General features: G+C 36.6%; 1 protein-coding gene across 1 annotated transcript; it reads left to right on the top strand.

The window, feature by feature from the left end:
• The first annotated feature begins 11,142 nt into the window (after positions 1 to 11,142).
• LOC113739205 (uncharacterized) lies at positions 11,143 to 12,039 on the top strand. Its single transcript, XM_027266441.1, has one exon. It carries the CDS (start codon positions 11,143 to 11,145, stop codon positions 12,037 to 12,039), a length of 897 nt encoding a protein of 298 aa, XP_027122242.1.
• The last annotated feature ends 4,682 nt before the right edge of the window (positions 12,040 to 16,721 follow it).

Genomic DNA, 16,721 nt, shown 5'->3' with positions numbered 1-16,721 from the left:
TATGGTTTAGATATATTCTCAGAATCAGGACATCTTTTGGGGAGGGGCAAGCCAACAATCTTTGATGCTCATATCTTGAGTAAAGCGCATCAGTATATTTTATTTAATTGTGATGCTGTCACACCTTACATAGAGTAAGCTCAACTAGAACTTGATGCATTAAAATTTTTTTGTAGAATTGAATGTATGATTACAATATTGACCTCTGGTGCTTCTAGGCAGCATCGTAGGTTGATAGAAGAAGCCCATCCTCAAGTTGCACAACATCTAAAAGAGCGGTTGCACAGCGAAAATTTTGCTTGTTGGTTTGCTGAACATGTAAGTAAAATTCTGAATAATTTATTATGTAATATTCAAATTCTTCATATTGAAATATAGTTTCATCTTTTTTTTTCAAATTGACAAGTTAGAACTTCCTCAAAATGTTTCGGTATTGAGAGACTTGAGGTTCCTTGCTAAAGGTCCAGATGTTGTTGGAATCCAACATGACAAGTACGTTGTGAATGGATTTCGGTTTCACACCAACGAAGTTGAAAAGAAAAGAAAAACGTAAAATAGTGGTGTTACAATCAATGCAACAACATCCAGTTTTGCAAGTGTAAGGGATCAAAATCCAGTTTTGAGTGAACTAGTTTACTTTGGCGTCTTGAAAAATATAATTCAATTAATTTACGGAGGTCGTCGGGTGGTGTTTTTCGAATGTGATTGGATATCGAATGGTTCGAGAATGAAACAAGATGCCGACGGGTTTACTGTAGTCAATTTTGCAAATGTGAGGCCTCATGTTGAACCATTTATACTCGCTTCACAAGCATCACAGGTTTTTTATGTGGAGGATCCAACTGATAAGGATTGGCAAGTTGTTATCTCTACCACTGCAAGAGCTGGATATAACATGGGGACAACCATGGATGTTGAGACATATTTGCAAAGTGATGTAGGCAATCCTGTTGTTGAGAATGAAAATGAGGAAATCAGTTGGGTTCGTGAGGATGGACTCGGGATTGAAGTTGATTTGAGCCAATATAATCTGATTTAGTATCTTTTATAGTTGCTAAGCTTGCTGGCCCTATTCTTCTCTGTTTGAATTGCTAGGGGTCTACTAGTGGCTGTCATTTATTTCAATTTGCAATTCAAGGAGTGGTCAAGATGTGGTTTGTTGGTCTTCTATTGTTCTTTGAAAGTTAGATGTTAGAATTTGGACCTGGACATTGTTTCCCATGTACGGGGGCTGTCTTGAAGGAAGCTTTTGAGTTTTGGTTCGTTTGATTATTATACGCAACAACTAAATTTTGTCCAAAACACTTCGTAGTGGCCAATGCCATGCCAACTAAATTTTGAGATAATTTAAGAACGGAATATCACTTATATAATTTCAAGAGCTTGATAATGAAGCTTTTTTGGATTAGCTTATTTCCTTGGCCATTTTAGGAGAGCAACATCTATACATCTATCTATACAATATATAAAGTTAAAGGGGTGACAATTGGTGTAATTTTTTTTTAACAGTAGCTAATTGACTGAATCCGTTTGAAACTTTTATCTCTAAATTTCTTAAATAATTTTTTAAAACAATGGAAAAATTAGTTTTTCAAAAAACAACAATTCAAACCGACAATAATAAAAACAAATATACCACTGTTTTCAAACCCGGAACAGGTTTAATCATGTTTTATTTGTGAATGTATTAAAAAATTTGAATTTAACTGAAATAATGTTTTTAAATTAATAAAAATTTAGTGAACAATACTGGGTTTTGGTGAATGTAGTGAAGACATGATCAAATCGATCGAACCGATCAAACTAGACACGATCAAACCCGATCGAGTCTATCAAACCGATCATACCGAACTTGACTCGTTATTGCATATTCTATATACTTCATCACTACTCTTTGATTTAAGGTTCTTCGGTTTAATTGTATTTTAGGATTACCATTGAACAAGACTAGAGACACGATCAAATCGATCGAACCGATTGTTCAATTTGTTTAATTGAATTTTGAATCTTTGGTCGAGAAACTGGTTTAATTGAATTTTGGGATTAACAATTGAATAAGACTGAAGACACGATCGAACAGATCGAACCGATGGATTCGATCAAATCGATCAACCCGATCCAAGTGTAAGACAGTTTGCTTAGCGATCATTTATAAATTTTCGAACCAATCGAGCTAGATACGATCAAACTGATTGAGTCTATCAAACCGATCATTAATCTTAGCTCGCTATTGCATATTCTGTTACTTCATCACTACTCTTTGATTTAAGGTTCATCGGTTTAATTGAATTTTAGGATTACCATTGAACAAGACTAGAGACACGATCAAATCGATCGAACCGATCGTTCAATTTGCTTAATTGAATTTTGAATATTTGGTCGAGAAACTGGTTTAATTGAATTTTGGGATTAACAATTGAATAAGACTGAAGACACGATCGAACAGACTGAACCGATGGATTCGATTAAATCGATCAACCCGATCCAAGTGTAAGACAGTTTGCTTAGTGATCATTTATAAATTTTCGAACCGAGCGAACTAGATACGATCAAACTGATCGAGTCTATCAAACCGATCATTAATCTTAGCTCGTTATTGTCTTTGATTTAAGGTTCTTTGATTTAATTGTATTTTAGAATTACCATTGAACAAGACTAGAGACATGATCAAATCTATAAAACATTGAATACATATATATATATATATATATGTTCAATCAATTCTAATCCTAACATTTATCAAGCATTCCGTTCATGTAGTCGACAACTTCTATTTGTAGTAGACAACTTCTATTCATAAATATTTATAGGACATTTAAGGTTGTTATATTTTTTAGAACATTTTTAGTTGTTATATTTCTAGTTGTTATAATATATTGTATATAATTTTAACAAAATTTTAAGTTATTATATCATGTTGTGTATAGCTAATATTCAAATTTTAGTTGTTATATTTTGTTGTATATAGCTTTATCAAAATTGTATATAGCATTAACAAAATTTTAAGTTGTTATATTTTTAGTTGCTATATTATATTGTATGTAGCTTTTGCAAAATTTTTAGTTGTTTTATACCACACACAAAATTTTTAGTTCTTACATTTTTAGTTGTTAAATTATATTGTATTTAGCTTTAAGAAAATTTTTAGTTGTTATATACAACACACAAAATTTTTAGCTACTTGATTTTTAGTTGTTATATTATAGTATTGTATATAGCTTTAACAAAATTTTTAGCTTTAACCAAATTTTGCCCGAACACACATAAATTTTCATTAGTAGCGTGGCAAAGTAAAAAATTCAAGAGTCTTGACTAATTTACTTTGGCATCATTAGTATTGCCTTTATTTCAACCATCTTCTCCCTCCCGTTGTCCTTTGTCTTTGTCCTCTCTCTCTGTTTCAAGCTTGCACCACCAGTTTGGGTAAACCCATCCACGAAATCGCACCCATTTGGGTAACTTTGTTGAGCTTGCACCAGAAAAATCCCTAATTCGGCTGTTGCATTGGCTTGGTGGCAAGAAATCATAAATTGGGGCTTCAAAGCTTGGGTGAAAGTTGGAGTTCAGTGCTTGAAGCTTGGGGAAACCGAGAAGTTAGGGATTCAAGCCACAGTTTGAGGTAATTTCAGTATTTTCTGTCTAATTTTGCATTGCATGGTAGACATCTACTAAGGGCTTGAGAAGCACATTTATGACCAACTCCTAAGGGCTTGAGAAGCACATTTCTAATTGCATAGGTCGAAAGCCCTGGTAGAGATGCTCTTATTGTGTGGTTTCTGACAACATCTTCACAGTAGAGGACAATGTGCCTAGCGGTTGTGAAATATTCCAGAGCCCTGGCAGTAGTCTGTCAGGTTAGGACAATGTGGCTTGTGCTTGCTGTCGAATTGAAGACGTACTGTTGTGCATTGTTAGTTGCTCTGTATTACAGATTTACTCTGTAAATCTGCAAAGTTTTCTTTTTTTTTCGTGTGAATGATGGACTTCTAAACTTTGGTGCTGATTGATTATGAGGAAATTTGTAGTCACAAATGAAAATGATAGCTCTAGATTCTAGTATGATTGCTGAAAATTATAAGTGTCTTTGCTAGTACTTGGTAGAACTGGGGTTCTAAAATGCCTATTCTGTTGGTTTTGTTTTCCACCAGCAAATGATTATGTACTGGAATGCTTGATTTGAGCCAGTAAGGGGTTTGTGCTTGATTTGAGCCAGTAGGGGGTTTCTGCTTGATTTTGTTTGAACTAGTATATAGTGTCTGCTATAGGCTTGGATTCTGTAATCTGCTATAGGCTTGGATTCGTAGGCTCGGCTTGCAGTGTAAGCCTAAGTCAAGATAACTTGTTCATTAATTTTAGCTTGTATACTTTATCCATTAATGAAGATTGATGTGCTGCTATAGGTAGAGTTTTAAACCATAAAATCAAAAAAATTATGTTTTACATGATATATAAAGTGTGTACAAGTCTATATCTAATGTTTCACCTTGGTACATGAAAATCAAGTTTTGATGGAATTGACTGTAAGTCAACGGTCATTCAGTATGTTGATCTTCTAGCATTTGCATTTTCCAAGCTTGCAGAAACTACACGGAAAAGGGAAATGAAAGATGTTTGTAATTACATACGAACAAGTCAAAATTAATTAAAGTTGAGCCTTGTGGCTAATCTTCCTGTTAAATAGAAAATGCATATGTGTTACTGATTTTGGTTTAGGCTGGAACTGGAAACTTTGATTGATGGCTTTCACCTTCAAGATTGATGGACCTTGTATCAAATAAATGGTGAATTATGTAGGTATGGCCCGTAGAGGTCGGAAATGTAAGCGCGCTGCAAATGGATTGAGAGATGAACCAATTGAACAACCTCCCTCATGTCATGAAACAAGGCAGCAACCTCCACTTGGAACAAGCCATGAAAATGTAATTGAACAAGTTCAAGGAGAAGCTGCTCGGGCACCTCAATCTCCAATTCAGAATTCTACATTGGGAATAATGCGCCAATCAGGTGACCAAGTTACTCAACAAGCTGATGGAGGTTCACAGTCGCATGAGCAGTGCCAGAACTCTCCAATTCAACAATCTCCACTTGGAACAAGGCATGAACCAACTGAAGAAAATCCAAATCAAGATTCTCGAGATTCACATTCCAATGACACCACCTTCGTGTCATGCAACTCGGACGATGCAGGTATTACTAACTGTTTTGAACCAATTCCAGAAGTGCATTTTTTATGTTCATAACTTGCACATTTTTCTTATTTTATACAGGAAAAGAAACTACAAATGATTCAAGTGAAGTGCATCAAAAAACCCGAGGCCCTACATTTATGAAAGAAATTTGGGGTCGGCCGAAGGACCTTCCACAGATTGAGATTAAACTCGATGACAATGGGATCCCAATAAGTGAGAAAACCTCTTTGTCTGAATTCTTGGGCAGTTTGGCTAGGAATGGTATGTATTGTCCAATAGATGTTGAAAGTTGGCTTAAGATGCCAAGGAAACTTAAAATGGACATGTTAGAAGTGATAAAGGTAATGGTAGCTTTTGTATTATGTATGTTTTCTACAAAAATTACTGTGAAGTTATGTTGATTTTCTTGTTCCTAACTACGTTTCAGGAAAGGTTTGCTTTGCCTATGGGACTGGAAACTTGGACCTTAAGATCTATTAGCAAAAAATGGAGAAGCTGGAAGGCAGATTTAAAGGCTACATATTTTGATCCCGCCGTGCCAAATGCTGAAGCTCGGTTTCAAAAGGACATAAGGGCACGGGAAGAGCAAAGGATCAAACTTTGGGTTTATTGGAAAAGTGAAGAAGCAAAGGTACAAATCAGCTACAACATTTTTCATAAATTTGTGTTTATTCAATGCTGTAATCTTGCTTTTGATTTTGAAATTTAGAAACTAAGTGAGAGGAACAAGAAAGCTAGAGGGGAGAAGAAGATGAACCACACAACCGGAAAAAAGTCATTTGCTCAACTTCGGAACCACTTGGTGATACCTCATCCTTTTTTTAGTTGCTAATTTTTTTTACTCGTACATGTTTCATTATGTTAGCTTGTCTTTTAATTATATGCTAAATGCTAAAACTATAATTGAAAAAATTCAATTTCTTATAGGCCAAACAGTTGAGAAGACCTCTTACTAGAGTAGAAATGTTCAATAAGTTTTATACCCATGCCGATGGAACTCCATCAAGTACCATAGTTGCTGAGAATTTGGTAAGGATCCGAGAACACAAGCCTATAATTTAATCCTTTGTTTTCAGACAAGCTTTTGCAATAACAAGTGTTTTCCTTTATAATGTAGGAAAAAATGAATGAGCCGAAAAATCAGCTTCCATCGGATTCGCAAGATCCAGTTGGTCGCGATGATATATTTGCCCAGGTAGTTGGCCAAGACAAACATGGTCATGTTCGCTTGTTTAGTGACGGTGTGAATCCAACGGACTTATGGGAAGACATTCCTAGTCGTTACACATGTTACCGTATAAGTGTTCAATAACAGTCAACATTGGTCCGTTTGGAGGAAAGGCTTCAGCAACAAGATGATGAAATAGCCAGCTTGAAGAAAATAGTTTTAGTTCAACATGGAAGGGGCTCTCCAATTGACAGCCCGAGACATCCTTCATCACCATCTAACAATAAGCCATACTCCATCGCGAGCCACATGACCTATTCGAGTAAGTATTTACAACTTTTAAACTTTTACATTTGTAATCTGGAATTTGGCATGAGTTTGATTCTTGTACTTGTTGGATCTTTACTAGGTAGGGAATATGGTTTCACTAAAAAATTTGTTTGACCCAACAAAAATCGTGGCAAAGGGATATTTATGGAGTTTGAATCCATTGGATGAGGTCAGGGGACAAGCTCTTGGGCCAAACTAGTGCGAAATACATATACAAGTTGAAATGAGTCCACGTGAGCAATTGATTAGACCGTATGATTTGCAACAAACAATTCAAGATGCACTTGGTGCACCAGTTGCTTGGCCTTATCATTTGGTGAGATATGCACTACTTAAATACATTGCGTATTTTCTGGAATTTTAATGACTTTGCTATGATGATCTAATGATCCCCTTGGTCTTTGTGCACAGGTGGAACCAGCTGAAGAATGATGGGAACTTCATAGTTATGACTGAGGACTCTCAACAAAATGGAAAGTTTGGAAGCTACTTCTACTTCTTTCAACTTGTTAGGGATGAGAGTCTTTTAGTTTGTGCATAAGAAAGTCTTTCAAGTTATTGTAAATGAGAATCTTTTTGTACTTTATTGGGATTTTAGTACTTGCTTTGAGCACTTGTTTGCGATTTTAGTACTTGCTATGTTTGTATTTGTTATTGACTTTTAATCGGATGAATTATGTTTAAGTATCGACTTCTTCTTTTAAATTGCTATATGCATTCTGCTCTTTGGAATAATTTTACAAGTCCTTTGGGATTCTGGTTGATGGAATGTACAGTAGGGAGGACTAATTGCAGGTTGCTTCCATATAAAAAAAAACTGGGAAAAAACTCCTGGCAATTAAAAGTGTCACCATAGCTTAACTTCGAAAAACACTAATGACAAATGGGCATGTCGTCCAAAGCAGTGTAAATTCACATGACTACGTGTCCTTAAAGCCATATATTAAGACAACTCAAGATGCCTTCATAAACTGGATATACTAGTAATCTGCTACTGATGTTCTAATGCTATATGGACACTTTTGATTATCACAAAAAAAAGTTTTTGTTGGCAGAGGTAATGCTATAGCAGCATTGTTTTCCTGACACATTTGAATGCTGCTAAAGATTTGAGGCTATCCCCACATTGGAAGGGACAATACTCGCCCTAGGTGTGAGGATAGATAAAGTGTCAGGTTAGATTATCTATACTGACACCTTTAAATGCCGCTAAAGGCCATTTTTGTTATAGTGTGATAGTTCTGACCAAATAGTTTGGTTTATAAACAAAAAGAGAGTTTTTAAATGAGTATTTGAATCATATTCTTTTTTATTTAAATTATTCATTGCTTCTTTTCAAAAAATTGATTATTATGCATAGCAATTGATGGAAAATAAATAAGATAAATTATGATGACTCCATCTCTGAAATTGTCTGATATTAACATGACGTCCTCTAAACTTTTACTCAAGCATTGCACACGTGAAGATGATGGAGATGCTTTTCTAATTCAAAGTCGGGATATCTATTGTTGAATCCAAATTCAAACATAACTTCTAAAAGTATAAGGGATACATTTGTAATTACAACAAATGTGCATGGGGGCTTATTATGATGCGCAAAAATACAATAGTGCTAGATTCAAGGAATTATAAGAAAACTAACCGTCTAAAAATTCAATTCCATATTCAATGAAATTTACACAATTGATCATAGTTACTTCGTAAATAAAGAAGATCTCATACATTTAGATTTGTCAAAAGTATGACACAATTAGATTTCTCAAAACTTACAATCTCGTATGTTGGGACAATTAATCATAGAATGATGCAATTAATCGTATTTTTTCTCACATTTTTGGAGGTCAAAAATCAAAAGTAATCCCAAAAAAGCATCGCAAAGATGACTAAACAATTATTCGAGTTTAAATTCCTAACCAGATTCTACATCAAAACCAACATTCTTTTTATCCGTGTGACCATACAGTGGATATTTTGATGGTCTTATATATTCGATTGATATCTCTAGATGAATTTTCTTCCTATAATCCTACCAAGAAAATATTTTTGTGAGTCAATAAACAATTAAATGCTAATCAAAAGAATGAATAATAAAAATAACCTTTAATAGATTAAGGCACAATTTTATAAGAGTAAATCTTATACATATTGATAGTGTATACACTATTACTGTTGAATCGATGACGCGTGCAGAAGTTGAATTTCAAATTTAAATTTTACATAATTGTTGTTCATCAAAAACTAACAATGTATATATTGTCAGTATATGAAAGATAAATCCATTTTACCAACCTCTAAAGTTTTTCATAATATCACTTGGCACAATTGATGTCCCAAAAATATTACTTACCTCCACTAGTATTGAATCACAATAACTACACTAGACCTTTATTAGAACTTAATTCACAATTTCACATATCAAATATATGGACCTCCAAAAATTAAAGAAAAGTCATTTTCTTGTCTTCACTTTTCTACAACTTACCCTTGGTTCATTTTTTTTAATGATTATGTGATATTTAAAGTAATTATGGCAAAATTAGTCTATTTTCTTGTGATATAATAGATTTGTTACATTGATTTGGTGATTTTGATTTGATATTTGTAGTGATCTTGTTCAAATTGAAGCCTTAGGTCATTAGGGTTAGGAAAAGGTTGGTTAAAAGAAGAGTTCATAAGAAGTTGGTTTTAGGTGGATAAATTTAGATTAATCCTAGTGTATCCCTTTACAATATTTTTTAAAATTTTTATCTTTAGAGTCATAGTTTTGTTGTTGTTGTGACAATAGTAGGGATGGTTTTGAAGGTGGTGAAGATTTTAAGAATACAAAGTGTGGCATAGGAGTATTTATTATTTTGTTTCTTTTATGAGCAAAAGGAGCTACAAAAGAGTAAATTAGGATTTTTATATAAAATATATGATATTTTTAATATTTTGTTACACAAATAATAAAAGATAGAGAGGTAAGTGATAGTTTTAAAATCTCAAGAGTGCTAAGTGATACTATAAAAAATCATAGGAAGGTTTCTGAAATATCCTATAGATTGAACATAGTTGTTAAAATAAGATAATGAGAAACAAGATCATACCCTTTCCATATGCATTTATTGGTCAATTGGGAAGATACTAACAATATCCAAGGAAAAAATATTTTAAGATAAAGAGGTATTTAGATTTTGAATGAAAAAAAAATTCTTCTAACAAATTATTAATAATTTTTTGAAGAATGTCATTGCCATTGGTTGACAAGGCAGAGTAGAGTGATTGAGAACTTGAGATCAAAATTTGGCAAATAACATAGAAAATGGCTAAGCTAACTTTTAGAAGTGCAAAAAAAAAAGAATTTTGATCTAATTTCTTTCCTTTCTTTAGTTGATCTGAATTACTTTCTAAATTTTTGTCTAGTATCTAAACTCATCAATTTCCAAATAGATGACTTCTGCTAAATTTGCCATCTCAGTTGATTTTCTTCATGAAATTGTTTACAAATATCATTACTTACTTAAATCTACTCATATAATTTGTTTTGCCTATTATACTTTGTACAAATAAATCAAATTAAATATACCAACTTTAGAGATAGGATAATCATCTAATTTGCACAAATGATGAAGACCTAATAGATATATTCATCTAATTATGGCAGCTTCACGATGTTTAATTAAAAATCTAAATAATCTCGTTTGACATATTCCTTTCTAGATGGCAATTTGAAACAACAAAGTTTGGATGGGAAGTTAAGAAAGTGATAGACTCCTTTTTTTTTAAACAACAGTTAATGTTATTCTTGGTAGTGAGGAAACTGTGTAACCTTAATAGTGTATATCGACCAGAAGGAACACAGAAGCAAGGAAAACAATTAGCTAAGTAAGATTCTACATACGAAAACTACAAATAACACATCTCATTAGTAGAAAAATTGTTGAAGAGATCATTTTTCTCCAAACAACTCCAAAACCCTCGATGAAAAAAAAATTAAATTAATACATACATTACCAATAATTAATACGTGGTTGTGAGTTAACGAATCGAAATAAGTATTAGAAATCTTTTTTTTTGGTAAATTATGATGGAAAATAAAATTGAAAGTGTTTAAGAAACCAATTTACACTACCTAATAGCAAAATTCACTATCATTCTACGATAACTACATAAAACAAAAAAGCAATCTTTGTTTCACTATTTAGAAGTTTTGTTGTGTGCATTTGCAATGTTATTGTGTCTTTCTGCAACTGAAAGATCTATATAAATATCCATTGCATGAAACTGAAAATCACCACTGTTTCGACTCATTTTTACTTAATAAATGTGACCATAAAAAGTTTAGCAATACAAAGTTGCTAATATTACAAGAATTTATCAAGAAATGCAGAGGAGCAAATTCTAGACCAACTTTTTCGCTAGGGTTTTCTCTCCTACAGACCGAGCTTTCTCTCCTTGCCATTGGTGCCTTGCATGGCGGCCCTTCAACCTTCGGCTGAGGGGCAAGGAACATCCCCTTCCACAAGGAAGTCCTTCTCACAGTTGTTCTCCCAGCCTTCATCGTCACCAATACAGTTACGGCCTGCGACAACATACAAGGGTGAGGCTACCATCATATTTTCCAAGGAGGATGCGGACAGGTTGGCAGCACCTTTTCGATGGGCTTTGGTGGGGAAGTTTTCGCATGGTCAGCCAACATTGGAGGACATCCGGAAGTTCTTTGCTTCACTGGACTTGAGAGACCATGTTTCGGTTGGTCTGATGGACTATCGCCATGTGCTTATCAAGTGCACGACTGAGACAGATTTCAATAGACTATGGACACAAGGGATTGGGCACTTAGGTAGATTTTCGATGCGTGTGTTTCGCTGGAGAAGGGACTTCCATGTTCAGAAGGAATCATCTCTGGCTCCAGTTTGGGTGACCTTACCAGCTTTGCCGATACACTATTTTGATAAACACTCGTTATTTTCCATCCTTTCTCCAGTTGGGAAGCCATTGTTCTTGGATGCAGCAACGTCGGCAGGCACACGGCCAAGTGTGGCCAGGGTATGTGTGGAAGTGGATTTGGTGAAGCCTATCTGCTCGCAGGTATGGGTGGCAGTGGAGGGTGAGATTGGATTTTGGCAGCAGATCATCATAGAAGATTTACCTTCATATTGCTCAGTGTGTTGGCAGTTGAGACATTCTGTTGGTGATTACAAAAGGAACGCTGAGGAATTTGCCGCTCGTCGGGTACCCAAACTACATACGGTGGCATCGCATGCTCCCCAAGCTGTCGTAGACATGGTTCAAAGTCGTGGTCGCGGTCACGGTCGCGGCCCGGAACGTTCCACATATGTTTCGGCATATTGCTCGCGGTCTCGGTGAGACGTAAATTTTAAAGTATTTAATATTCTAAAAATTATTAATAATATAAAACAAGTATGCTAAACAAAAATAATAAAAAATAGCAAAAGAAATGGCCAAGTCAATCCGTCACGGTGTAACTCGGCCGATTTCTTGTCTTGACTCGGGATAACTCGGAGTGACTCGGTGTGACTCGGCTGAGTCAATCCGTCGTGGTGACGTCTCGGCCGATTTCTCGGCGAGTCAAGTATCTCGGTATCATTTCGTCACGGTATCGTATCGGTAGGGGCCGAGACGGTGACGACTCGGCCGAATCGTCTCGGTCTCGGCCGAGACTTCGAACCATGGTCGTAGACGCTAAGACGCAGGTGGAGATCTTTGCTAAGGAAACCCATGCAGCTCCAATTTTGTTATTTGCGACAGAGGAAGCAGGGATGGGTCAAGAGCATACGCTCGAGGGGTAGCGATCCGCGAAGAAAGTGCAGCAGATTGGGGCGGCGGAGTGTGCAGCTCAACTTGCTGGTGCGCAACAGGGAGCTGGGCAGCCTGTTGCCATGGGCAGCGCTGCGAGTGCAGGTGATGGGTCAGACGTCCTGGTGTGTGGGGTGATGGGTGCTGCAGATGGGAGTCTAAACCTTGAGCTTCACAAGGAGCCAGATCAGGGAAACGGGCAGCAGCTTTTGTAGCCCGAACAGCGGGAAATTGGTGATGGGCAGCCTGCTCAACTCCCGGATACCAGCCTGGACAGGAGTGATGGACATGCTTCGTAGCGAAGGAAGGGGAGATTGCGGAGATGTATGTTGAGCTGCCTCTCGTGACGGGCAACTTATCTCCCTGGATGATTGTGAGACAGGAAGATATAGCGGAGCCGTCGGTCCAGGCTTTAAACATAGATACGGTCACTAATGGTGTGCAAGGAATCAGGAAAGGGCAAGGGAAATGTGTCCGTGCGCGTTTCCCTTCCGATAGACAGCTGCGGTCTGCAACACCAACCTATAACTCCTTCCAAGTTTTGCCTTATGATTAACGCAATTTTCTAGAATATTCGAGGGGTTTCCAAATCCCCAAATCTTAGAAGATTGATAAAATTAATACGGATGTATGGTGTTAAGTTTGCTGTTTTTTGTGAGCCCAAAACTGATGTGTCTAAGATTGACTTCATTCGTATGCATCTAGCATTTGATTTAGTTATTACAAATTTATCGGACGACATTTGGGTTTGTTATTGCACTCCTTTCAGTTGTTCAGTTGTATGTAATTCAAGTCAGCATATTTCCCTATCTATTCAGCATCCCTTGCTTCCTGGTCCTGTCATCTTCTCATTTGGTCATGCCAAATGTTCTTCGGACAAGTGAAGAGAACTATGGCGAAATCTTCTTGCTGATAAGCCTAGATCCCTTCCATGGTGTATTGGAGGGGATTTTAATGTCATTATGGCCCCCCATGAAAAGCATGGAGGGCGGCCGATTGGTGTTTAGAAGGGGGTAGAGCTTATGTCTTTTATGGAGATGGCTTGTGACGCCCCCACTTCTCCCTAAGGCGAACTAAAGGGTATCTGCGGGACGCCTGCCCAACTCTCGCCAGGACTCACGCAAAACATTCAAGCTTATAACTAATCTAATAGTCACAAGTACAAAACATAAACACAGTGATGCGGAAGCGTTCAAGTTAACCATGATCATCTATTATCCAACCCGTACATCGGGTGTTCAAAATACAACTTTAAACCCAAATTCATCTCATGCCCAAATGCTACATTCCAAATACAAAAGTACAACCCAAAACCAAGAGGCATAGACAAAATGATGATAGAAACCCTAAACAAAAGTACATCAAGAGGGTTTCTCCAATACGTCCCCGGATCCAGTCCTGTTAAGGAAAACAAATCTATAGGGTGAGCAAAACGCTCGTGAGGCCAAGAACACACATGCAAGCACATTGCTCAAATAACAATCTCAATTTACAAGTCAAGCAATAATTAACAATTCGAGTGGGAAAAGTAAACAGAAACAATTCAAGAATATAGTAGCTCTCAGGAGCTGAGTTCCACTTGCACGAGCAATAACCTCCACGAATTGACACTCCGTCAATCGGGTAGGTTTAGTCTGTAGAACTCCACTTAACCTGTCCCCTTTCACCTTACATACCCCTGTATCGGGCCCGCCTGTCATTAGTTTGTGGCGATACTATTCGAGTATGCCAAGCAAGACCTCTCATTAGGTCAAACTTATATATCTCATGGTTCGCCAAGGTTCCCGACCAAGCCCATGCCGGCTCGAGTCCAAGGTCGGCCAATGAGATTTGGGCGTCCCCCATGTGCACTTGTGTGTCGAGGAGATTTACTCCAACGACGTATGCAGCTAGCATACCAATACATTTCATTCATTCAATGCATTTTAATCATTCATTCAATGCATTTCAATCATTAAAATTTCATTTCTAATGAGAACGAGTGTGGTAAAGTACACACTCGACTCCACTTTCAAGATTTCCAATCATTAATAACAATTAAACATGTAACAAGTTTACATACACCTGACACTCACCAAATATTAGATGTGAGTAAGGTCAAGGGAAGTTCAAACGTCCACCGGGGAATCCTCTTGAAGGTCCTCGTGTGTGCCTGAGCAAATAATAGTGAATTTATCATTCACATCCCAAATATCGAGGAATAAATCGTTCACTAGCATTAATCAAGGGAATTCCGTGAAAATGAACCTCAATTACTCGTAAATCGAGGTTCGAGTGGGGTTTGATAATGTTCAAAAGTATTTAAGTCTTTATCTAGGAAATTGGGGATAAAATGTTTAGATAATATCAAAAGAATAAAGAGTTCTTGAAAAACTCTATTTCCTTGAAATTGGAAAATTTCAGTTTTATTATGAATCTTTGAAAAATCGTAACTCACTCGGCACAAGTCAAGAATTGGAAAACTTTATACCGTTGGAAACCTCTTAGAAAGTACTATAAGTTCCTAGAAGATACTTTTCCATGAACCGAAGTGGAAAGTGCTCAAAAATGAGCTTGAAGGTACAGACTCGGTTTACAAAGCAGAATTAAGTTGGATTTCGGCCAACTTTGAAAATTCGGCACGATTCACACGTTGCAAACCGGCCTCTGAAATTTGTAACTCAATTAGAGTTGCAAGTGAGGTTTATAGAAAAGCAAGCAGATCAAGAATCGGAGTTTCGAGTACCGAGATACGGTAGCTCAAAGTTGGGGGAATTCAAGACTGGAGAAGAATTTCCAGATTTGAACCTCCAACACTAGAAATTTAATTAGGTATCGAAACGAACTTGGATTGGTACTAAAATTGGCAGTATTTTACTCCTATATGAAAGGTATCGCTCTATCAAATTTCAGGGAAAAATACCCTCGGGAAGGTAGTTAACTAATCATCCAAAGTTCCGGAAAATTTCTAAGGCAATCTGCCTTTTGACTTTCATTTCCCAATTCAAATCGTTTAACCAAGAAAGCTATCCAACCATGGTTCATTTGTAAAATAAAGGTCTAAGATACATCCATGATACCTTTGGTAATGGTTTAGCATCAAAAATTTCAATTAATAAGATCACTCCCGGGTTTTGTCCCAAATCAGTCCAAATATTACGTTTTTCCAAAACAGGGCAGTCCTCTTGTTTTGGTCACAACTCAGTCAATTTAGCTCGGAATTGAGCATGGTTTATGGCATTGGAAAATACATTCATAGGACTAAAAGTTCACAGAAGGAAACATTCTGAAATTTGGCAAGCAACCAGCTCGAAATTGAGCCTCAAGTTGCTGCCTCTACAAACCATTCCAGCAGATCCGAGAGACAGGACAGCTATCTTAAAACGAATGGTTCGGCTCCTACACATGGAATCAGAATACGCATTTTATACCGTTGGAAAGCTATGGATGTCTAGTTTCGAATGCCACTAACAGTACTCAATTTTGACATCGGAGGACAAAGTTATGGTCAAAATGCTACCGCTGGACAGGGTTATCCGAAAATAATTTTCCAGCTTGCCTAGTTCACGAATAAATTCATTTGCCCATCTAAACGTTAATGTTTTCCAATGAATATTTTTACACATATAACATAACATATAAACATCAGGTTCACGCCAATAAATCACCAAAAATTGGCCTTATCATGGCCGAACAAAACAGGGGCAGTTTCGGAAATTTCTTGTCATGACCTCAACTTTGAGTTTCCAACAATAATACTCCATAAATCCATCATTTTAACCACAAAACTACCATTAAATCCAACATTAATCCTCTAATCAGCAACAACCCAAGTGTGGGAATTCATAGAGCCCACTTTTCAAATTTTCCAACAATATCAAGCCATCCATCCACATGCAATAGCTTAAAGATGTATTTCTACCATCATAATCCAAGTTTAAGGTGTAGGATGAGGTTATACCTCCTTAGTGCTTTAAACCAGAAATTTTCGGTCCTCAAGAGGGTCCAATAAACCGTGAAATGCAGCCCTTTAGTTAGCTAGATCCAACCTCCAAGTAGTTTGCTAGATGGTCTTCAAGTTTGGTGAAGATTGATTGAAGTTTTGTGGTTAATTTGATGAAGAAATTTGTGAAGCAAGGGAGTGAGAGAGAGGGAAGGCTGGCCAGCTGTTGGTGAGAGAAGAAAGAGTGAAATTTGATCAAGGTTAGCTTCCAAGAGAAGATTAAAATGAGTGGTGTAAATTCACTCCAAAG

The sequence above is a fragment of the Coffea arabica genome, chromosome 4c, assembly GCF_036785885.1.
Source record: "Coffea arabica cultivar ET-39 chromosome 4c, Coffea Arabica ET-39 HiFi, whole genome shotgun sequence".
Classification (NCBI taxonomy): domain Eukaryota; kingdom Viridiplantae; phylum Streptophyta; class Magnoliopsida; order Gentianales; family Rubiaceae; genus Coffea; species Coffea arabica.
Note: the sequence above shows the minus strand (reverse complement) of the source record. Positions and strands in the feature narration are given on the sequence as shown.